This window comes from Sciurus carolinensis, chromosome 5 (genome assembly GCF_902686445.1).
Source record: "Sciurus carolinensis chromosome 5, mSciCar1.2, whole genome shotgun sequence".
Taxonomy (NCBI): Eukaryota; Metazoa; Chordata; class Mammalia; order Rodentia; family Sciuridae; genus Sciurus; species Sciurus carolinensis.
The window spans coordinates 174,052,144-174,077,598 of record NC_062217.1 but is presented as its reverse complement, the minus strand read 5'-3'; the positions used below and the strand labels follow the sequence as shown (position 1 = coordinate 174,077,598).

Sequence of the window (25,455 nt, the reverse complement as noted above, 5' to 3'; positions counted from 1 at the left end):
CTGGAACCATGGACATGGTCCCAAGTGCTGGGCAGGAGTTTAGAGGCATACCAGGAAATTCCTGCAGGAAACAGGGTGGCCCCAGCCAGTGCCCACTAGACCAGGTCTTTGTGGAACCACATTGCCCAGGACAGGACAGTGAAAACATGCAGCTGTGCCCAGCTGGCCCAGCTGGGAGACCAGGGAACCCAGTGGGTTCCAGAAGTGACCTTTTGATCTGTGTTGGCCAAGCAAGGTCACTGGGTAGAACTGGTTTAGATGCCTGCAGGAGCCACCCCTGTGTCCCAGAAGCCCCTGACATGACCACAGCCATAGCACAGACTCGGAGCTGGGGTTGGGTAGGGGGCACACACAGCTGGAGCAGCACCCACCTAGCCAGTCCTCCTGGCCATGTGTCAGGCTCTGGTGAACGGTGAGTGGCAGCCTGTTCACCCCCAGGGCTGGCCTAAGCCATCATTTTTTCATCTTAATTGAAATATTTCAAACAGACAAGAACTGGAACCCACAGAATAGATGCCCACACCTATGCCTCCCACTGATACAAGTGATTATGTAAATAAATAAATGGAGAGAAGAGACAAATATCTAAGACTCTCCAAATAGAAGAATTCCAAGGAATTTATGTAGAAACTCCCCCTCAAAGCTACCCCTTAAGTGAAGGCTACAAACGGTGACTTCCAAGGAGCGCAGTGAGGGAGGGGGAAGAGGAGAAATCTCTCAGCCAAATGATCAAGACCAACAGCAACAGTGACAGGTCACATTGACAGTGGGTCCACTTCACAGGAGGTGAGGAAAGGACACGTCACCTCTGTGGCCTTCCTCCCCAAACCAACACCCATCTCATGAGAAAAACCTCAGACAAATCCCAGCAGAGAAACACCCCATGCCATGCCTTCCCGTGACTCCTCAAACTGTGGGGACAACAAAGACAAGGGGGTCTGAGAAATGGCAACAACCGAGATGCAGTGTGCCACCCTGGGTCAGAAAGAGAGCATTAGATAAAACTAAGGGTGTTGATATGAATACGGGCTTGGGCTAATGACAATGCGCTCCTATCGGTTCAATAACTGTTAACAAGGGCACCATGCTAATGTAAGGTGTTAATGTGGAAACTGGAGTGAGATACGGGAAACCTTTCTGAACTATCTGCTCAATTTTCCTGTAAATCTAAAAGTATTATTTAAAAAAATAACAACACATAAACCCCAATTGTGACTGCTGTCCCCCAAGGTCTCTTTGGCTCCCTACTTTCAGGGAACACTGAAGATTCACTGGACAGAATACAAAAGAATCAGCACGCTTACGGCTCCAGCGCCATCCTCGGTCCTCACACGCCCCCTGGCGTCCGGAGACTGCCGCTGCAGACGGCGCGGCAGGTGAGAGCGGTGAGCAGCGCCCTCGCGTGGGCACACGCCGCCCCGCAAAGACCAGACAAGGAGAAGAGGACTGGCCCAGTCCCTCCAAATCCCTCGCGGTCTCAGCCAGACGCAGCGTCAGGAAAGTTCAGGGTGGCCTAAGAGCTCCGCCCTGGGGCTGAGGATGAATGCTGCAGGGGTGTTCCTGCAGGGCCCGGTGGACTGAGCATCCAGCTGTCAGGCCCGATCCAAGCCCCAGCTTGAGAAGTGGGACGCTGGCATCTGGGTCCCTGGCAGGTCTCTGTAAGCACCCTCCCCAGCAACGCCACCCTTGCTTCATGCAGCAGGGCCTGTGTGCCTCCCGTGGCAGACATTCGGGGAGCAGGGTGCTTGCCCTGGGCCTGAGCTTGGTCCTGACCGGCACGAACTCCCAGAGCGCACGTGTCAGCAGGACCTGCGGATCCAGCTAACCAGGGCCCTTGAGTCCGTGATGAGGGGGTGGAAAGCGAGGGTGGAAAGTGATGGGATGATCTTGCGCCTGCCCTGATCCAGAACAGCACCCCAACGCCTAATCATTCTAAATTCACGAGGCAGTCTTCCAGGTCGTTGGCAGGCGTATTTGTCAAGGTAAGAACACAGGACAGATTGTACCATTTTGCTGCAGTGTTTGCACACAGAAAAGGGTCTCCATTCGAACGCTCTCTTGGTGAGCGTGGACCTGCTTCTCCCGGCTTCCCAGGGAGTGCCCGCCTGTGGTTCTGGCAAACAACACCCAACCAGGACCCACAGTGGAGGGCCAGGGCATCATGTCCACCCCCCAATCCCAGCTCCGTGCCAGACTTGCTCAGGAGGGGGGAAATTCCATCTTCCCACACCAGGACCAACCCCAGCGCCTGCTAAGGAAAACGACCACTCCCTGTGACCCAGTGGCCTAGGGTCCCAGCCTGGTAAACCCAGATGACACTCCTTAGGTGAGCCTGTTTTGCCACAGGTACAAACAGCACCCAAGATACTAGTGTTGGGCCCAGTGGGTCCTAGTCTCTAGTACTATGCTCCTGCAGAGCTGGCCTTCAGAGGGCAGCGTATTGGTCACTTCTCCTTCCGGAGGAGCTGCCCTAGCCTCATCCTCTCCTCATTAGAACCAACTCCCCTCCATCCTGTGCTGTTTCCCCCACCCGACCACTGGGTGCTGTCTTCTTCCCAACCCACAGGAGAGGGTTCAGTGACTCAGACGATTTGGGAGGAGAGGCCAGAGGAGACCCAGGGTCAAATCCCAACCCCACCAGTCTGTTGAGATAACTGACGGCTTCCTATTTAGGTTGGTGCCTGGCACACGGCAAGCACCAGGAATGCCAACTGACCCACTTCAGCACCGTGTGAACCATGTCCTGGCAGGAGTGTATGCACAACAGCGCTCATGATGCCGACACTGCCCACACTAGAGGAATGTGAAGTTGCTCCAGGAAAGACACTGGGACAGCACCAGGCGAATGAAGAGCGCTTCCACAGATGTCCAGAGGATACCCAGGCAGGCTGCTGGCCCCTACCCAGCCATCCCCCGACCACACCCTAGCACAGCTGCTTCACCTACTTCTGGCCTGGACAGCCAGAGGACAGGACTCTCATGCAATGCTGTCGACACCTGAAAACATTTTTCTCTTGTGTTACTAGTGGTAGAACCCAGGAGTGCTTTACCACAAGGCTGTATCTCTGGCACCCACCCCGCCTTTATTAATTGAGAGACAATCTCACTAAGTTGCACAGGCTGGTCTCAAACTACAATTCTGCCTCAGGCTCCCAAGTAGCTGGGGTTATAGGCATGAGCCACTGTGCCCAGCGCCAATCCTCAAACTCTCTAAGCCTGATGGGACAACAGCATGTATGTGAGCACAAGAGGCCAACCCATGGGTACATGGTGCTCCTGATGCCCCAGGACACAGATCCCAGTGGACATGAATGCATACTTCAGAGAACCAAAACAAGTGCAGTGCAGCGTGGCATACCCATGGCCAAAAAAAGCAGGTGCCAGTCCTGCCAGCTTACCAGTTAAGCAGGCACAGGCTTCCAACAGAGGGTAAGAGCATCCATAGAAACCCAAGTGATCATGAAACCCCCCCACGTTCAATCTGCCACACTCCTTGCCTGTACAAGCCCTCCACTTACAGTAGGGCGCCGCACTCCTGTCACCCTAAGCCAGAGGCAGTGCTGGGAGAATGTACACGGATCAAGTGAAACTGCTCCCTTCCATGTGGTGTCCCTGCCATTCCTGCGAAACTTATAAGGTAGGGTTTTTTTTATGTTTCTTTAGATGAACAGTATGTAGCAAATCAAAACCACCATGACAAGTACAGAGCATGAGTGGATGCTTATTCCTTAATTATCTCTAAAGCATTTCATTACTGCTTTCTGAACAGGAGGCCCCACAATTGACACAGCCAGCCCTGTATGCAGACCCAGCAGGCAACGCAAAACCCTACTTCTTCCGGGCAGTGCAAAGCAGCCTAGGCTCCTCACCCTGGAGCAGAACAGGGGCTCCAGGCACCTCGTCCCAGCAGTGGGCACCATAGGAGCAGGACCCACCAATCACTACCAATGCCTGCCTTGCTGGGTGTCTTCTTCATCAACAGCAACGTGTTTTCTCATCCAGACTTGCAGAACTACATACCATGCCTTGGGATGGGGCAAGGAAGGACAGAAGAGTGCTGCGAAGGCTGGCCTGAACCCCACACAGTAACCACAGGCCACCACTCCAAACTCGGCTGTGGGACAAGCTCCCTGCCCACCAGGAGCTCATGGCTCCAGGACCAGACCCTCCTGGCGTGATACCAGGAGGCACAGGAAAGGCAAGTGCCCCAGGTTACTCCAAAACCAGTGAGCACTTCTTCTCTACAGCATTGCCAAGGTCAACAGCCTGGGCACTTTCATCTAGAACTCAGGAAATGAGGGAAGAGGAAGGGACAGGTGGCTGGGCTCTCAGGAAACCCAAGCTGCTTCTTACTTTTTGCTTTTCCCCCCATTATATCACAGCTCTTCCTTTTAAGGCACAAACATGGAACAACAGCATAGAACCACTTTAATTTCCATGAAAAATTACCAACCCTCCCTTCTTCCTATAGACATCTCCCTGCACAGGTCAAGTTACACATCTGAGGAGCAGCAGTCCTGGGGACAGACACCCTGATCCTCCACCTTGGGGCCCTGAAGCAGGCACCCTCAGGCAGACCCCACAAAGGTCAGGCTCTCTCCTGACCTTTAGGGATCATGTGGGAAATCTGCAACTTCCTTAAATAAACACAGTATTTCATAAGAATTATAAATATATTATCTACTACTGATAACAATTTAGACAATGGAGGGAGAGAATGGGGGGGGGGGGGTTTACAGTCAGAATTTGCCATGCTGTGAAACTTTAAAAGCCACACTAATCCTAACACAAAAGTAAAAAAAGTCACAACATGCCAGGCACTGTGGTACATACAAGTAATCCCAGTGACCCTGGAGGATGAAGCAGGAGGATCTCAAGTTCAATGCCAGCCTCAGCAACTTAGCAAGACCTTGTCTCAAAGTTTAAAAAAAAAAAAAAAAAAAAAAAATTATAAAGGGCTTGGTTGGGATGTAGCTCAGGGGTAAAGAACCCCTGGGTTTAAACCCCAGTACAAAAAAAAAAAAAAAAAAAAAAAAAATCACATTTCAGAAGCCAAAGGCATCTCCAAGTCAGCTAGATGACACAGGTCTCCTTCAGGTACCCAGGGCACTTTGAGCATGGTGCCCAGGGCCGGACTTGAGGCTGGTTCCAACCCCAGCTCCTTGCACTGGAATTCTGCCACTGCTGCTGCTGCATGGCAAGCCCAGCCCATACCCAGCCCTTGACTCTCCCTAAAGTTGGCCATACTGGTATCTTCCACATCTCAAGATCTGTAGCTAAGACAAAACTGTGGAAAATGCCAAGACTGACACCGGAAGGGGGTAACAGTCATACAAACTTGTCCATTTTGATGAATGAGGAATAGCCACATCAGTCTGTATCCATTCCTAGGACTTAACATCTGAAATTTGCATTAAAAAACAAATTTATCTGCAAAGAACCAATAATTAGAAAATGTTTGAATTTTGACACTAAGTTCCTATTGTCAAATTTAAGAAAACTGACTTAAAAAAATCAGAAATCATGTTTCATATTGCAATCTTAAGCGTTCAACCTCTAATGACTGCTGGATAGGCCTTATTTGTATAATTCTTTCCAATGAGGATGTAATGACTACCAAAGCTAGGATCATACTACACTTGTTATAGAGATTAAACGTATTTTCATGACTAGAATGCAGTTTTAAGTTAATGAGACTTCTAATTATAAAAATATGTCTGTTACTTTAAAAGTCTCAATCAACTTTCAACACCTTCATTTACAGGCATCTCCAAACCAACTGCTGAGCTTCAGGAAGTCAACTAGACGGAATCAGAAGGACTGAGGCCTGGAAAGACAAGAGCAACAACTCTGTCTGGCACTCTGGCAAAGTCATTACCACAGGTTCAGACAATTAGCCCCACCCCTCTGAGGGAGGGGCCTCCTCTGCTCGTACAAGTGGGCTCCTGAGCAAGTTACTTTAGCTTCCCCAGTTCCTCACCTGCAAAGGAGAGTCTCACCACCTAACTAGACTCTTTCATTGGCTTCAACTTTGTCCTATTTTTAATTACAAAGCAGAGTTTAAAAAAAAAAAAAAAAAGAAAGAAAAAAGAAAAATCCATTTCTGCATTATTTCCCAATTGGACACCAATTCCTAAGAACCTTTCCCTGCCAAGAAGTTATGTCCAGCCCTTCTGTCTGAGGGTCTCTCTGGTTCCTATTTCACAGGCCCTTCTACAGGGGCAGTCCTGCTGATGGGGTCTTGGTTTCCCAGGGTTACAAGCAAATAAGGTAACAGTGGCAGATGTTTCCACCAAAAGCCTTCTCCAAGGCCAGCTGTCCTAACACCTCAGGGAGTTCACTTCCTCCGCCACCCCACAGCACAGAACATTCAGGCACACCCAGATTCACTAAACAAGGCACACAGCACCTACCTGCAACTTCTTACCCAATGAGCAAGTCATGAGGTATCACAGGTGTAGTAACCTCCCAAAGACTTTTTCCCTGTGAACTGAGAGGATTTCTCAAATGCTGGGAACAACTCTTGTCTCTAGGATTTGAGGACCAGAGAGCATTTCATGTTGAGAAAATTTCTACAACACCAGGCTCAAGCATAAACTCACAAATTCTCGTTAGAAAATTGGGGGAGGGGGTTAAATGGACCCAAGAAACTTACTTCACTTCTTAAAATCTATTTAATAAAACCAGGCTAGCAAAATGGCTATCAAATCAGCTTGCACGAACAATATCTCCTTGGTCAAAGCAATGTGGCCAAACACCTGTAGACATAAATAAGCCTCTGTACCCCCAAAGTACCCGGAGTCAATAGGACCAACAAAAGAATTTGAGAAAAAGAATAAGCCATGCAGGACACAAAGGTAACCACTCACAAACTCCCTCACTTACCCTGACCAAGACCAGGAGGCCGAGAAAGGATGATATCTCTGACACCCATTTTCACCCATCAACCCAGGAGTGGGGAGCCTTCCTAAAGTGCACTATCCCTGTGACACCAGAGCGACAGCTTCTGGCCATAAGTGTTCCCAAGCAGTAGGTAGGTGCTCATGTTAAAAGGCATTTTGTTTTTTGAGTGTGTATGGGGTGAGTGGTGTGCCTATCAAATTCGTAGTAGCAAAGATACTCTTGCTTTTAGAAAAGTGAGGTTAAAAGTTGACAAAGCAGAAAACAGGAGGCCCCATGCATATAGAAATACCATAAAAGCCATATGAAAATTATTTCAGTTTCACAGAAGCATACAAAACAATTATAGACCCTTCCTCCACGACTCACACAGCCCTGAAGCTAATGGCTTAATAGAATCTGTTTGATTTCTACTTCCACTAACATCTTAAAAGTTTTGCTTATATAGTGATTTCATTTTGACAGAAAAGTCATTCTCAAAAAAGCCTTATCTATACACAGAAAGAAATCAAGAAATCTTACAATCACAGGCATCCCAGGTCCTAGCAGGAAACAAAGCCACATCCACCTTTCCAGTTTATGCAGACTGACCTCTGCAATGCACAAAGGCCATCAATCAACTCTCTGGTCCTTATACCATCAAAAGAGCAGAGACACAACCTGAGTGAAGAGGTGGCAGCAGTACTCCAGTGATGGGCTACATATGCATTTCTTCCATCCCACTTACCTCAATTACCAACCTTCCTAGCATCAGGCAGAGTCATGCAACCTAGCTGCTGGGAGAATTTGATGGAGATAACATGTGCCACCCATACCAAAACACTACAACTCACCGAGGTGAAATCAGACATCCTGATGAAGGTCTCCACCAGTAAAGCCTAGTGGGACAGCTTTTGTCCCAAATGTTAGATTCAGGATCAAAACACCTTTAAAATTTCATGGCCCTGAGAAAAGCTCTCAACAGACCTGAAAATACTGAGCTAAATCAGTATTCATTACAATGGTTAAAACAAACTGTGGGGCTGGGGATATAGCTCAGTTGTAGAGTGCTCTCCTTGCAAGCACAAGGCCCTGGGTTCAATCCCCAGCACCAGAAAAAAAAAAAAAAAAGAAAAAGCTGTGGGTCTTAAAACAAACTGAGGACACTTACTTTTCTGCTTTGCCATGACCACTCACTCTTCCACATACTATGAGAAAAGCGCTTGCTGCAACATGCTCCATGAGAAATCACAAGCCTCCTGAATGCTACTGAGTATGCATCCTGGAACTGAGCAGCAGGTCTGAAAACAGACATCCTGTACTGCCTCCCGGCTTTCACCAGTGCGGGGCTCAGATGCCAGTACAAGGATTTCAGATGAATTTCCCAAAGCTGCAGAGAGATCTTTCGCCAGCGAGGGGAGCTGCTGGGCTGGTATGTGAGCTGCTAAAAGGCTGCCGAGGAAGAAGCTCATCAAGCTCCCAAATTCTGAATGCTGATGTTGCCGTTTCTACAAGAGCCCGTATGTTAAGAAAAAGAAATTTAAAAGAGACTAATTATGGTGACTACATGATTAACATCCCTACAAAGATACACCTTTTTACACGCTTATTTTAATTGAAGATGTTTATTGCATTCTATTTTTGGTGGAAAAAATGTAACATTTATTCAGCACAACCTTGTGAAATGCACAAAGCATAACTGAGTAAGAAGCATTTTTTATTCCTAGTCCATTTCTGAGGACTAAATCATGAACTGCTCCACTGTAATTAAATATTTCTTACTATAGTTGGGCACCACGTTTATTAATTTTCTCCTCTCAGTATAGGCAGCAATTCACCATTTTCTTTCAGTTCCTAAAAATAAAGACAGTAACAATATGTAAATGCACATATAAAAAATAAAAACATCTTTTGATGTTACATTGACATCTGAGAACAAAAAGAAACACCTATTGCGTTTACACAAGTCTTTCAATATTCTCCAACTAAGCATCATGTCACAAAACTGAATACAGCTGTCCTTGGCATCCACAGGGAGCAGGTCCAGGGCTCCACAGGGTGCCAGAGGCACGGATGCTCAAGTCCCTTGCACAGAATGGCACAGCATTCACATACAACCAAACATACGTTCCCATGCAACCTGCATCATCTCCAGATGACCTATAATATCAATGCCAGGGAAATGCTATATACATAGCTGCTGTACTGAATGGTCTAGAGAATGGCGACAAGGGGCAAGCATTCTGTACACATTCAATACAGATGCATTTTAGTCAGGTATTTTCAATCCTTCATTGGTTGAATCTACGTGTGAAACCACAGGTACAGAGGGCCCAATGTGTACGTGTGTGCGCGCACACGCGCGCACGTGCAAGCACACATGTAAAATGAAAATGTATATCTATTTTTGTTGCTCGGGGTTATTCAAAAGTTAGTGTTAAACATTTTCTTCCTCCAGGAATGAGACCAGCAAAACTACCTCAGACATTTCTCAGAGGCGCCATCACCGCAGCATTCAGCAGGAAGAGCAGCTGGCAGAGTGTGACCTCCATACAAAGCCCACACAACCAAGACGCTCAAGCCCTGGCTTTATAAAAGTGCATTGGTGCCATTTCAGCTGGACTGGGCTCTCCACATCATGAAAGTGCATGCTAAAAACCTTTCCTTCACAATAAGACTAGAAGTAGCACTACTTATTACTTGTCTTCCACTTCAAAGTCAGACATCTGACAGAGAAGCCTCACTAACAAAGCAAGCAAGAGGAAGGCCTAAGGGTAGTCTTGGGTCCTGGAGGAAGCTTGGCAGTAGCAGTAACAGTAACAGTTAACAGTTCCAGTTTCTGTAACAGTTCCAGTTTCTCAGGAACCAGCATTACAGTTAGCCCTCCACTTTAACTACCATAGGGTAGAAGGTTTGGGGTGTCAAGGCTGCAGTTCCCTTTACTGTTGTGGGCTAATCAACAGAGCTATGTGGCATACAGGTGCTAGATGTGGGGGTGCCCTAAGTTCTAGACATTAAATGTAAGAAAAGTTATGTCCATTTGAAACATACTTAAGAGTTTACTTAAAATAAGCCAAAAAGTTAAACTAGTCTTTTATCTACCCATCAATCATTACTGAGCTCCTAAAATATACAGAGCATCAGGAGGGATTCAGAGTATATAAGAGTACTCTCTCTCAACATGCTTACAATCCAACAGTTAAGAAGTCAGTGACCTGTAGCCACTGTGGCAGAGGGCAGGGCAGGGACAGCTCTGGGCCTCCAGCCTCCTGCCTCTGATGCCTCATCCTCACTCCATGCACCATGTGTGGATGAGGGAGAAGAAAGAAAATGCAAGAGGAAATAATCACAATAACATAAAAAAAGCACACAAGAACTTCACGAGTAGGAGCTAATGTCTCTTGCTGGAGGGATCTATATATTTACAGACCAGTGAGTCTTAAAGGATAGAGAAAACAAGTTTAATTACACACTATGCAAGAAAATCTAAAGCCAAGAGGACAAAGGTGAAGAAATGTTGAAAAGCAGGAAAATATGTGAGAAAGTTCTGTGGACTTAGTGCTCTGATTTTATGAGCCTGGCTACAGTCTAAGCTCGCTGAAAGCTGAGGAGGTTCCATAGAGGGGCCCAGAGTAACAGGGAGGAAAATCATTGGCTAGTCCAAGCAGGAGGGGATAAGAAGAGTCTGAAGCAGCAAGACTACGGAAAGGACAAGACACCGTAAACTCCAAAACAGAAGAGGCAAAATATGAGGCTAGAGAAAAGAGGAGTCAGACAACCCTGAAGTTTCCATTCAATGTGAAATCATGGTTTTCGAACATGTCCAACTTTTCAGTGCTGAGGGCAGTGGATGAAGAAAGGCCTTACCTTAACAATATCCAATCCTCCAACAAGTTCCCCTTTCACATACAGCTGCGGGTATGTTGGCCAATTGGAGTATGCTTTCAATCCTTGCCGGACCTAACAGAAAAAACATAACCCCTGAAACCTTCCTACTAAGATCCTACAATGAAAGCTAATCAAAGAACAAAACAGAAACCCCAGAACTTACTTCTTCATCTTCCAATATATCAAATGTTTCATAATCAACACTACAAAAAGGAGAAAACATTTTAAACAGGAAACAGAGTTGTAAAAAAAAAAAAAAAAATTGTAAAACCTATTTGGTGTTTTAAAAATAGTCAGGAAAAGTAGATACTGGTAACAAAATTTACTATAGACCAATAGAATCTGTCTGATATGTGATATGACAAAGAATAAGTCACCATAAGGCACAAATTTTTCTCTAAACAATAACAAGTTAGACCCGGGGTTAGAAAACTGTTCTTAAATAACAAAGAAAGGTACCATTTAAAAAAAAAAAAAAAAAAAAAAGGTCTAAAACCAGTCAGCCTCCCCTCCAGGGCCAGGAAAGGGGTGAAGATGGGAATAGGCCTGAGGCAGTAATTACAATAACTTCACCATATGCTCCTTTAAAAATGCCACAATAATTAGAAGAAATTAACCATTTTTCTTTTTGTCTCTAAAGTTATATTTGGTCTATGCTGCTCAACTCACCACTTTCAATCCTGCTAAAGAGTGCTGAAATATTTTCAAGATTACCTTCCCAATAACTTCATAGGCTAGTGCAATCTATTTAAAGCTATGATTTGAATACAAAAATTTTTTTAAAATTATAATTTTAAAAAAAGCAATTGTGAAATAAGGAAGATAAGTAAAAGCATCTGGCAAACCCGACAGAATACATGCTACGTATCTCCAGGTTAGTGATTTTGTTCTGAACCGTAGAAGTCAATGTCAGTGTTCTCACCTGGCAGCTTCACCACTGAGCATAACAGAAGCAGGACTGCTGCAATGTCAGTTCAACTTGACCCCTCTCAGATCCAGGTGAGGGACCTTATGTGTGCCAAGAGGTTTCACGTGGTTTAGAAAGTACAACTTTTTTAAAAGAAAATTTTAAAACAACCTATAATATTCTCCCTGTCCTATCTTTATGCATGGTGAGAACACTGGTCAAAAAATTCTACTTTGGTCTACATTAAAGCATTCACAAAACATTATAGCAAAAATAAATAGATTTTAAAAGTATGAACAAATTCAGACATTAAAACTGAAAAGCATTAGTGGAAGAACTAAACTTAGAATTTTTTAAATACACCATTTGAAAACAAGATTTACATACCCAGTACTATTCAGTATTTCCAGAATTTGTTTGCTGAATCCACATTTTGCTTCCTAAATTTAAAAAATTACATTTTTTATATGTCCCAACTGTCATGATTGCAGCTAATGCTTTGTCAATCAATGCAGCACTTGTCCAACGTCACGGCCACTATATCTGCTCAGCTCCTGTGCCTCTCCACAGCCCTCTCCTTTAAGCGCTGACCCTCTAGACATCTTCCCAGACATGGCCCACAGACCTGCTCAGGCGTGCAGCCTCCTAAGGTTGTGACATGTGCTCTATTGGCTCATGGTCTGTGTGGTCAGAAGGTGCCCGAGTCCATCCTAGACCTTCTAGGAATTTCATTCCTTACTTGATTTACACAACATGATCTCACCACACTTAACCTTTTTGCAATAACTAAAATAATCATTTTCATGTTCCCAAGTGAACTTTGACCCCACTTTTAAAATTTACCTTTACATTATGTAGCACCAAACTTTTGGGAGGTTATGGAAATCTTATGCCCTTTTTTCATGCCACAGGACCCCAAATCCTAACAATCTTGTGGAAAAAAATCAATAATACATACAACATTTTAGAAGTTCCAACAATACCGTTTATAAAATGTGTGAATTATTTCTAAGTTTCCAGAAAAAAAGTGTTGAGACTAAAAATCTACTTTAAACAATCACGGGGGGGGGGGGCGGGTTGCCACTTTATCACTACTAGGAATTATTCATTTCCTCCATTTATTTTTAACAAATACACTAAACCAGTGAAAGAATCTAAGTCCTAACACAGTGATTTCCACAAGATTCATATGATCTTCCTTGCTATTACTGCTTTCATTACATTAACTAATTAGTTGTGTAAATGAATGAGTTTCATTATATTCATAATACTAGCTTTCATACTCATTGTGGAGACATGACTCTCAAAACAGTCCTGTGAAGCCCAAACAAGGAGCAAAGCAGTTTTCTGTGGTTGAGTCACCTGCCCAAGGTTTCCTGTCCAATGTGTGGGGCAGTTTCCCCATTCTGTCACCTCACCTACCAGTAGTTTCCACACCTCTCATGTAGGACAAACCCTGTCCAGCTCTGCCTATCCTAACAACTGGCTGAGAATTAAGGAAACTTAAGAAAGATGCAACTGCTACAAAAACTGTAAAATACCATATAAATGCAATGGCTAGTTCTGGGAAATTACCATCCTTATCCCAATCCAAAAGTTAATTAGTTTTGTTCAAGCCATTGGTGGGAATGATCTATCAAACTTGATATTCAAACTGATGTAAAATCAGTATGTACTTTCATCAAAAATACTACAAGAACTATCTTATTACAAATGAGAAGTACTGATAATGTTACTCATTCATCAAACATATAAGGAGCACTCACACCAAGATCAGGGTTTACTTCCCATTGTGGACACTTCTACTGCAAGAACCCAGCACTACCAGGTTCCCACACTCAGGAAGGACACCAAAGCAGTCCACACACTCAAACAAAGGGTAATGGGATAGCAACTAATAGAACCAGCAAGTGTTAAAACAGTGTTGACCATGTTAGTTGACAAAGTTTGGCAGCAGAAAGAAATGCACCCCGCTGAGACACTGATGATAAAGTCAAGCAAAATGCAGATTACTTTGCTTGATCTCCATAAGCACCAATTAAGGCCTGGATAACTTCCTGATACTGCTACAGCTTCATTAGCTAAAGCTAGGAAAGAAGATTTAACTGTCCCCTTGTTGCAGATGTTAACATCAAAAGAAATTACAAATAAAACCATTTTTGAGTTCTTTACCTGTTTGTTTCCTTTCATAAAGAGCATCACAGAAGCTTTATTTGTCAGCACTTTAAGCCTGAAGAGAGAAAATTGATATAAAATGGCTCAGCTCAATTATTAAACACCACTTTTGCTCTGCATCATGAGTAACATGCATATTTGAGGGATAGCAGGATGATAGTTCACAGCTTTGAGTGGTATTAAACAAGCAAATGCACTGACATTTTCCTTTATTTCACTCTCTCCCTGAGCCACTGTAAAACACAATATGGCTTTCTAGACAACGAATGTTCCTTCAAGTTGCAATTTAAGCCCATCAACTCACAGTACTAAAAAAAAATAGTAATAATAACCAATTCAGAAAGGAATTATTCAATAGGGGGCCCAACTATTGGGCCCATCCAGAATTTCCAGAACTAGATCCATGAGGCTCCATGTCTCACCACAACTCTGCAGAGCTCTATGCTCCAAAAGCTCCCAAAGGCAGAGCAGGAGGATGAACGTGTTCATCTTAGGACATCCACTAAAACTAGCTGCTAAAAATCAAGGCGATAATTATTCTATACCACCTTTCAAACAACATAACCTAACTCCTGTCAGGAACTTTAATCATCTATATTTAGCCCAAAGTTTAGTCACACAAATCTCAAAAAAAGTCAGTTGGGGACAATGGGTCACACCATCACGTTCTCACTGCACCAGAACTATGGATAATCCAAGGCTCATCATCTCCCTATAGTCAAGTCATAAATGAAATGCACAGATCATGAGTATGGCTGCATCACCTCCCTCCAACAGAAGACTAGCCCACATTCTCAGAAATAGCATGGGATACAGACACACGACACTGGCCCAGATCACTCATCCAGTGACCAACTGGCTGGACCCAGACCACTCTGTACTGTCAAAACACGTGTCATAAGTCCACAAACTCTGCTCCTGGAGTACTCTTTAAATTACTACTCCAAATACACTAAACTCTGCTAGCCTATATAATTCTAGCCTGTTTTGGTGTCTAAAAGCACAGGAGATTTAGAAGCAGCACATTCAGAAAACAGAAGGTTCCAATGGAGAGAAGGGCATGAACAGCAATGAGCACCTATTTGAGAGAAGGAAAATGCACTGAACAGCAAATCTAGTCATAAAAGAACAGCTGTCTTCAGAGGCCACAGATGCCACAAGCCAAGGGCGTCACCACACTACAGGAAAGAGCAAGTGAGGACATGTGGTCAACAAAACGACACCACTTTCTCATTAAGATGCAGGGAGGGTGCCAGCTGTGAGGAAACCGGCAGTTAGGGTCAGATGGACACCCATGGAGAGCATTACTACAGTCCTACCATCCATGGAAGACAACTATTAATCAAGTGTGGATAAATAAGGTATTTATTATTAAATACTATCAGAAATTTTCAAAATGTTAAATGATAAGAAAACTTTGAGGGAGATTTATCTTACAAACTCAAGCTCAACTGCAAATGGCTGATGTGTTGACATATTTCAAAATAAATTCCTTGGGCTGGGGAGATAGCTCGGTTGGTAAAGTGCTTGCCGAACAAGCACAGGGCCCTGGGTTCGATCCCCAGCACCACAAAAAAAATAAAATAAAAAAATAAATTCCTTTTTAAACCTCTACATTAAACTACATGTATCTGAATAAAGGTCCCTTTAATTCTCCCTATATGCCAAAGTACAAAATTTCTATGAGTTTCTTCTAAAGTTGACTGAGATCCTCCATAAAATACAGAAAAATTTTCCAGCTCCCAAGCTGCTGGATTTTAAGTTATCATAGTTTAGAAATGCAACGAGAAATATCCAGGGCCTAATGAGAAGTCTAACACACGGAACATCAGTTTCTCATACTCAACACACTCAGGGTTCTAAACAAGAGCGCTGTGTTAACGCCCTCAGGCAGGAACCAAACAGGATCCTGGCTCCCAAATGCAGAGAGGGAAGAAAACCTGGTTGACCCACTGAAACCACGTCTTTCCAGAAAAGCAAAGAATATCCTCCATGCAATCAATAAATTGGTGCTAATGCTTCTCCGATCCAAATTAGTTTCCCACGTCTGCACGACTAGTTTGACAGCAAACAATGACCCCCGGCAGGCAAACACCAAATCACTGATTTCTATATAGAAAGAGCAATGCAAAAACAGGATTTAAAGATATTTTTAAAGTAAGAGTCAAATATTAGAAACTTCTAGAACACTTACCTTTCCTCTAATTTGGGAGCTTTGGGGCAAATTGTATCTAGTTCTTCAGATGCTTCTAGCTCCTGAAATAAACATTACACATCAGTTTGTGTGTGTGTGGTGCTAGGGATTGAACCCAGGGCTTTGTGCATGTGAGGTGAGCACTCTACCAACTGAGCTATATCCCCAGACCCATTACACATCAGTTCAAGAAACATTTACTATGACATAAATCGCCATCATACCTTAGTACTGATCAATTACCTATTCAGAAATACTGTTTTTATTCCAAATTCATATTAGTAAAGGTACAGAGTCATGCGTATTTTAGACTTATTAAAAGTATGCTCTAGGGGCTGGGGAGATAGCTCAGTCGGTAGAGTGCTTGCCTTGTAAGCACGAGGCCCTGGGTTCGATCCCCAGCACCCAAAAAAAAAAAAAAAAAAAAAAAAGTATGCTCTAAGTGGGATTTCTTTACAAGGTACAGATTTCTCAATCCTAACCTTAATTATATCAAGGCCTCCTATGAGCTCTCCAGAAACATAGAGCTGAGGATAGGTGGGCCAATTGGAGTAAGTTTTGAGCCCCTGCCGAACTTCTTCATCTGAGAAGATATCAAAACTGCTAAACTGAATATTATGTTTCTGAAGAATTTCCACCATCTGCTTGCTGAAACCTGCACACAGAAAAAGAAAACAAAGAGTTAGCCTGTCTCTCTCATATACATAAATACAATTATAAATTAATTCAGAGTCCATATCACCTAGTGGACACAGATACCTGCCTTTATTTTACCAGTGATTTAACTGACACAGATGAATAATATATGAAGACACATTCCAACAAACCTGCATTTGACCTTGAACCGCCCATCTTCAGGTATGACTTAACTTTTTAACATAACTGGGAGTTTTAAAATATAGTGCATTTGCACTTATCAAAATTGCTCTTACCAACATTAGGAACATTTTTTGTGGAAGGAAAATGTAGTGGCCAAAGAGCAGAGAGCTCTGAAGCCCTGGCACCATTCATCCATCATGGGGACAGAAGGGCCTGGACAGACACCTCACTGTACTTCCTCCCAATCAGGGGACTGACCTGGACGGCCTGCACAGTCCCTCCCAAACTCCTGCACTGTGAGTCTAGGAGTCAGTCTAGCTAGCAGGAAGACTCAACAGCAGTTACGATTAACCCAACTGTGCACTTCCGCCGCCACTTTCCTGCGTCCTGAGTGCCCACTTGAGCAGTTCTCAGTCTTCACCATCTCTAAGGACAGATGAGAAATCAAGGAGGGACGTCTTCTCTCTCAGGCTGAAATGAGCACAGCACATTGAATTTTAAAGCCATCTTCTCTGTCGTTATATATGAACTGTCAATAGATTGACAGTGTTCTTTCTCATCTCATGTCATCACTTGACAGTTTCTTTTCTAAAACTATTTACATTCCCTAAAGTATGTAATGTAATTTTTTTGCTACACTGTAGTGACAATTTTATGTTCCATGATTTTATTATACTTTTGTGACACATTTCTGTTCTGTACTTTCTTGACATCATCATCTTATTATAACATTAGTACTGAAGAATAAGAGTGTGAATCAGTCTTTTATAAACCTGTTAGTCCAGTCTGAAAAAAGGATATTTTTCTTTCCATAAACTAATTCTTACCAATCTTTTTTCCTATATTTTGAGTCACACTATTCTTTCACATCTCATCATTCTTCTTTCCAAACATAGTCATAACTCACTAGAAAATAACCTATTCTTCAGATTTAAAATTCCTATAAGACTTAACAGCACTAGCAATTATTTCCAAATAAAATCAAATCATAAATTCAGCATAAAATTAACTGAAAGGCTTAACCGGATATCACCCAAAAGCATGTTTAGTATTAAAACAGATCTACAACTGAGCTTCATTTTCCAAATCTGCAGAAAGATGAAGCACTAGTGTTTACTTGTATAGCTATAAGTTGCTTTTCCTACAACTGAAATGTTAAGTTCATGTACAGCCTGCAGTAAAACACTGATTCTGAAATTTTTTCATTCATCTGGGAGTTCATTAGTAAACAGCTAACGGCTGATTGCTGATGGTTATTCTGCTGCCAATATATTAACTCATTTCTACTGTAACTGGCTGAGAAAGAGCTTTATTTTAGCTTTAGGCAATTACATGCAGAAGACTAGAAAGATTGATTGGTAGTATTTCATTTTTAAGGGTTAAAGTGGCAGACTGGAAATGTTATCCTTAAGGATAAAGTAGTAAGAAGGCTTTATTCTAATGACAAAATATTTACACAGTTTTGAAGAAAAATGCATGCAAGGAACAAAAATACTTAAAAGTAAAAAAAAAATAAATTTTACTACCACAGAATCACCATTTCTATGTGGAGTCCTTTCTACTCATGACATGAGTAAGCCTAACTGCCACATTTAATAACTATCTAACAATAAACCCCTTAAGAATCTTTCTGTAATATGATGTTTTCATGTCTGAAACAAGGCAGATGACTCTCAGTGCAGGAGAAATTCTATGATCAGACACCTGCTTTGCTATAAGTCTAACAGATGTAAGAACTCCCCAATTACTTAATTAACCTCCTCTAAGACTTAACAATTCTGTTTAAGATAGGCATCTCAGTGCTTCTAGAAACTCTTCCCTCAACACCTAAGTGTCCTCTTTGTCTATCCTCCCAGAGCTGCACAGAATAAGGACAATCCAAGTCTTTGACAACGGAGGCCCTCTCATAATACACCACAGGATTCTAAAGGCAGAACCTGCAGAAGAGGATGAGAAGGCAGAGCTGCAACCTGCACAGGCTCCAGAGGCAGGCTTCGGAAACGACTTTCCCAGCTTCCTGGATACAAATTTAAATGTTATTCACTCATGATTTTCTGACTTTCAGAAATTGAGATGGGGACCACCAATTTAAAAATCAAGTGTAGCCATACTCCACGTGGACATCAAAGCAGTGGTACTAGAGGGCAGTACTTTCACCAAAGTGAACTCTGCCAAATGAGGAGAGTGGACACTTGAGTTCACAAGATGAAACCACCATGGTTTTTAATCACGGGAGCTCACCTACACCTCTTCTCTGAGGTGCTAACAAAGGAGCAAAAACAATTCCCTGCTAGGCAGGCTCAGAAAGACAGCAGAGGGTGAAAGGCCTATGGTCCCAGAAGCAAGCAGCTTCAGGATGAAGTTATGCAGCAGTGACACAGAAAGGAGAAACAGAGACAGAGGACAGCCAGGAAAAGAAGCAGAAGGTCTCAGTCACAAAGGAAATGCTTTCTAAGTGATCTTAAGCAGACACCTTATTAAAAACACCAACACCCTAGGTAATCTGTTCACTATCTACTAGGTAGGAAGACAACATCCAAAATATCAGGAAACAGAAAAGCCCTTTAAAAATAGAGTTACAAAGTCATAAAGGATAAAACAAGCACTAGAACAGAAGAAACTGTACTGTTACACCATCTGCATCTAAAAACCTTTTTATAATTCCCTAATTACTTATTTTATTCCCTAAATGTCTATAATGCTGTGTTTTTCAGATTGCCTGAAATGTGTTAAAACTTTTTGATTCTTATTTGTATAGTCTTCTAAATGTCAGTTAATATATCATAAATGGAGTTTAATGAAGTGAAGAAATTTCTAAGTTTACCTCTAATATGCTTGAATACAATATCTGCATTAAAAAGGCCCTCCAAGACTGACTCCACCCCAACACCCCGAGGAGGAAATGGGGGTAGCTGACTTGTGCCCAGTTACTGAGCAGGACCAGATGAATCTCACTCACTTGACAAGTGTCCATCACTCTCTTCAGCACACCCTCTCTGTTGCTGGCTAAGCATCCCTTCCCCTACTTTCAGTTTTGCCATTTGCCAATCTTACCAGGTCATCATTCAGATCCCAAAGAGGAGAACACTACATTAGGTTTGCTATGTAAAAACTATCATACAGGTTCACCTACATTTTACAGCCAATTATACTGCCCTTCAGACTGGAATGAATGTACTGAATAAAATCCATGAGACTGATGTGAGTCCTCCTATTAGGTGGCCTCGTAAAGTGCCAGAAATGGTCTTCATGCCTGCTGGAAGGTGAATGAGAACACTGGTAACATGGCCTATTGCTGCCTTAGTTAACCCAATGACAGACCAAGTGAGCCTGCAGCCCTTCAGAGCAGGCATCACCTGAAACGGAAGACAGCGGGAAAAGTTTCAGATAGAACTAAGAAATAAAGGAATCAGTTCTTCATCTTTTAAAACAGAATTTATCATGAAACTTTATTATTAAAAGTAGACTTTTTCATAACTTAATATATAATTTGATAACCATTTAGGGAAGAAATTAAAATTGAAATTTACATTGGAAGCTTCGCTATTTTTATAAAGTCACACTGGACATGTAGAAATCATATCAATTGCATACTCAATTTTATGGCCACCTATCTTAATAAGTTCCCTCCCGTGTAGTTGAAACAAATACTCTTAAGAGTCTCAATAGCATCATCAAAAGTCATTAAATGCTCAATTATGCAGAATAATAATGTTGTACCAGGCATAGTAAAAAGAAAACAACATAAACCCAATACCAGAGGGGTCAAATAACTCTCAAACTTACTTAAGGACACAATTACAAGCATCCATGTGTATAGAAAATAAGGGTACTACAAGCCAAGAATTGGGAATGTTTAAATTACTAGCAACTATAAATTGGAAATGACAGCAATGGGCAAATAATGCAATCATTAGACATCAACAACAGGGAAAAGCAAGAATACACAAGGTGGGCACAGGAACACTATGAAAATATTGCAGATTTTAAAATTACTGAATCTGATGAGGTGAAGAAAAGGAGGTTGCCAAGAAAGAAGATAACTGTTACGAGCAAAACTGCACAGGCCAAAGGCCCATCAACAGAGGCAGCAACATGGCAGCAGGAACCTGATCCCAATGCTGCCACCAGTTGACCTTGGGTGAGTCAACTTGAGTCAACTTCCCATCTTTGATCCAAGTACTCATGGATAAACAAAGGTCCTGAATTAGATGATTTCTAAGGACACCTTTTGGTTCCAACCTTCTCTGAGTCTGCAATGCAAACTAATTCTTCTCATCTACTTGTGTGATGCCTGCCTGTGTGAATTATCACCTGCCTGGCTTACTACAGGCATGGGAACAGAAGCAAAAGATGCACAGCACAGTTTGGAAAGGGCATGCCCACCGCAACTGCACCCTGCACTGGCAAAGTGCCCACATGGCTTACATCATCTCAAACACAGCTTCTTACCGCAGCGTGGCTCTTGAGGGGTTCCTTTCATGAACAACATGCAGGGGGCAGCATGAGTTAATTTCTTCAGGCGAAGGTTAAGATCTTCTTTAAGATGCTCATTAGCACTGGGTGGGAAGGAGCCACTAGATGCGTGTCGTTGCACTTTTTTGGTCAACTCTGGAGCATGTGCACCATCTAATTGGTCAATTTTCTGAGAATTCTGAAGTTTAAAATGTCATTTAGAATACATGTGGCATTCTTTCATCAGAGTGACTTTAGACTCTAAAATTATAAAGTACATAATTCCAATTTTTAAACACATCAACACTGTTACCAAAAAAATAAAAACCCGATTACCAACTGCCTGCACTGCATCTCAATTTAGAAATACATAATCCTTTTCATTGAGAACATGTGAGGAAAACACTGCACCATCTCCGTCAAACCAAATGAGAGACTAACCTCCACCCAAAAGGATCTTCCTCCAGTCACTGGGATGAATCTATTACTGAGTACAAAGTATGTGGAGAACTATGGTAACAGCCATGGGTGCCCTGAAGCAGAGATTTGCCCCTGCTTCCTACAAGTCATCAATCAAGCCAGAACCAGCTGCATGCTTCATAATGTTTAGGCACATGCCCTAACCAACCAACTTCTGATTCAATTCAGGGAACACTAGGATATACAGCCAAGGGTCTGTACTTTGGTTAAGAAGCTCCCAGCTGGCTTTTCTGGTCTTTCTCATCAGCATCAGTGCAAACAATGAGACTACTGGGGAAAAGGTACAAGACCAGGAAAAACCAAATGCCTCAGGTTAAGGGAATCAGGAAAGAGTGTAAAGGAACCAAAATGGATAGTCCTAGGGTCAACCGGAGATGGGTAGTCTTGAACCACCCTTTATCCTTACCTTGAAAAACAGAAAGGTGGGAACAGAACTAATTTCATATTTTTCAGATACTTCAGGAACAGCTTCAGCTTCCAACTTTAAAATAAAAAGAATTTAAGCTTGATTATTACAAGGTTCTTTTTTACTGCTTCAATGTAAATTAGTTTCACATGTATAACCCCTTCAAGTAGCTGAAGTCTTTAAAGAGGACGGTAGAAAAGTCTTTGACACATTTACATTGAAATGAGACTCACTGGGCTGGCATGCTATCCACGGAGTCTGCAGTGTCAAAACAGGTTCAGAGGTTTTTATTTTGTTGCACATTTCAAAAGATGCCTGGAGGCTGTGAATAAAATTTTTGGTGCACTAGTGACCTAGTAAATTTTCAATCATATGCAGCTACTACTATATTGAAATCCATAAATCACTGACCCCAGTTATGTCATGATTACAGTGCTTATTTTCTGCCCACAGCAATTCTTGCTGTTTGCTCTATTGACTAATTTCAAGAGGCAGTACATCATGACTGACAGTTGCGGCCTTCTGCAAATTATGAAGCAAAAGGAGTATTTCTTCAATAAACTATTGATGTCTGATAAATTTTACTTTTAACTCCTGCAAGGCTGCTGGATACTAGGCAGATAACTTGCTGAGTTACTTGCTTCAGGTCTATTCATATATGTAAATTCACTGTAAGATGATTACACTGTCTAATGATTTCCTTGAGGTCCCTCAATAAGGTATGATGTGATATCTGACGTGGATTTAAAGGACATTTAGAAACACAATTTGTAAATAATTAGAACACAATTACTATAAGCCATTTATGTAGGTCTTCATAAACTATACTTTGAGAAAAAACAAGATATATTTTTCTCTCACAGGACTGTCAATTTAATAAAAACTTTTTGAAACCAATAAAAACCTGTATTCACATTATACCTATAGGAAATAAAAATTATTGATATATTGTTAAAAAGTGCTTAAATATATTTATACTGAATTTCTGCAAGAGTGAGAGATCTCCACTGGGCCTGGAATACTATTTTTATCTACAGCTTTACCAGTCAGGTGGTCTCTACTAGAATGAAACTTGATGCAGAGGGAGGCAGCCATCTGTCTGTGTTCTATGCCTTCTACCTTACACATTTTAAGGTGCTGTTCCACTACCTTGCTTTTTTCTCTTTAGAGCACTCTTTTGCAACAATATTTTAAATTATTTCCATTTTTTAAAATGTATTCTGTATCTGAAATTAACATCAACCATCCAATAATCTGAAAAAAGGGGCAAAAAAAAAAAAAGATGAAGCTTTCTGAGACAGTTATTCAGAACACACTTTTTCTGAAGTTTTAGAAACGTGTGTGCCATTCTCTTTCAGACATGCAATTCCAAACTCTGACCAAGGATGCCATGGAGGCTAAAGACAAGGGCAGGTCCACAGTGTCACATGGGCTCATTAGCCCTTCCTTTCAGCTAACATCTGCAGAGCACCCACCACATGCTACGTATTTGGCTAAGTGCCATGAAGGTTCCTACCCTATACTACTGGATGCTAACAGAAAAGACAGACATCCTAACACCAAGCAATGCCATGCAGCTAAAAGGTAGTGTGGTCTTAAATCAGAAAAATACAGGCAGCATCTGACTCATACAAACTCCTATATGCTTTCAAAATCTGATCTCTTCTCATTTTCCTACTGCATAGCGTCTTAATGACAGTACTTCCTGAAGCAAATCACTTGCTGTTCCTGCTGAAGTCAAAGGATCACCACAAGTGCCTCCTTTCAAATCGGCTCCCAGAAAACAAGATCTTCATAAGACTAAGGCAATGGTAATAAATAATTCCTCCAGAACAAGGGATAGGAATACAGAGAAAGGCACAACATCCTCCAGAACATCAAGGACATCTGAAGTCCTAGACCTCAGCAGGGTTGGGGATGCAGGTCAGCAGCAGTGTGCTTGGCTAGCATGCATAGACCCTGGGTTAAATCCCCAGCACTGTTTTTTTGTTTAAAAAAAAAAAAAAAAAAAAAAAAAAAACCCACTGTGCAACAGGAAAATTCTTTGGAGGTACTGGATCTAATACAACATAACAATTTTAATGACAATACAAAATACATATTCTTTAAATGATCTACAGTCAAAAGAACTCAAAGATAACCAACAATGACAACCTCTCATAGACAGCCTACTCTAAACCATGATAGGCCTCCTAGCCCACTACTTTGAAAGGTACACAGCATATTATCATTCCAACTTTAAAGGTGGGAAGGTAAAGAGGAGATGTGATTAGTTTTAGACATCAATTTGACTGGGTTCAGGAATACCCAAATAACTAATAAAGCATTATTCTGGGTGTGTCCTCAAGGGTATTTCCTGAAGAGATTGGCATTTAAATCAGTGGACTAAGAAAGGGATGTCTACCATCACAATGTGAGGGCCACACAATAGGCTAAGATCCCAACGAGACCAAAAAGGCAAAGAAAAGGCTAAGTCATGGGACACCGATTTCCAACCCTTGGTCATCAGAATTCCAGGTTCTCTGGTCCTTGGACTCTAGTACTTGTACCAGTGACCTCCACGTTCTCAGGCCTCTGACCCCAGACTAAGAGTTAAATCATCAGCTCCTTGGATCTTGGGTCTCCAGTCCTGAGCAGTTTCTCTGTTTCTTCAAGTTGCAGAGGGCAAGTGGTGCAGCTTCTCAGTCTCCATAATCAGGTGAGCAGATTTCCATAGTAAATCATATATATATATATATATATATATAAACTGCCTATATTTATTATATATGTATAATAAATCCGCCCCCCATACACACACACACACATCAATAGCCTGTAGGAGATATATACAAGCTATTTCTCTGGAGAACCCTGACTAACACAAAAGGTGACCTGGGTAACTTGTGTCCAAAGACACACAGTTAATAAGTGGTAGAACTAAGCTGGGCACAGTGTGCACACCAGTTTCCAGGTAGGCTGCAGCAGAAGGATCACAAGTTCCAGGCCAGCCTTGGCAACTTAGCAAGAACCTGTCTCAAAATAAAAATAAAAAGGGCTGGGGGTGTAGTTCAGTATAGAGCATCTTTGAGGTTTATACCCACTAGTGTAAACAAACAAAATAAGTGGCAGAGCTGAGGAACTAGCTTTGTCCAACCACAAAATCAGTGCTTCTTTCCTCTATGCCATAGTTAACTTTTTCTACTACTACCATCAAAAAAAAAAAAAACATTTGAAGGACTGGATTTATATATGCCTATAAGACCAAACATG

At 42.3% G+C, this 25,455-nt stretch overlaps 1 protein-coding gene across 2 annotated transcripts in view; it reads right to left on the bottom strand.

Moving 5' to 3' along the window:
- Positions 1-8,488: 8,488 nt before the first annotated feature.
- Glrx3 (glutaredoxin 3) overlaps positions 8,489-25,455 on the bottom strand; it is a 26,310-nt gene continuing 9,343 nt past the window's right edge. Inside the window, exons 3-11 of one of the 2 annotated variants that reach the window (XM_047552054.1) lie at positions 22,204-22,278; positions 21,315-21,516; positions 16,526-16,698; positions 16,044-16,105; positions 13,847-13,904; positions 12,062-12,114; positions 10,931-10,970; positions 10,747-10,839; positions 8,489-8,733 (exon numbers count right to left, since the gene is read on the bottom strand). In XM_047552054.1, the coding sequence (XP_047408010.1) occupies positions 8,683-8,733; positions 10,747-10,839; positions 10,931-10,970; positions 12,062-12,114; positions 13,847-13,904; positions 16,044-16,105; positions 16,526-16,698; positions 21,315-21,516; positions 22,204-22,278 (807 nt within the window). In that variant the 3' untranslated portion in view covers positions 8,489-8,682. The remainder of the gene's footprint in view (positions 8,734-10,746; positions 10,840-10,930; positions 10,971-12,061; positions 12,115-13,846; positions 13,905-16,043; positions 16,106-16,525; positions 16,699-21,314; positions 21,517-22,203; positions 22,279-25,455) is intronic. The other variant, XM_047552055.1, reaches the window with a different exon arrangement.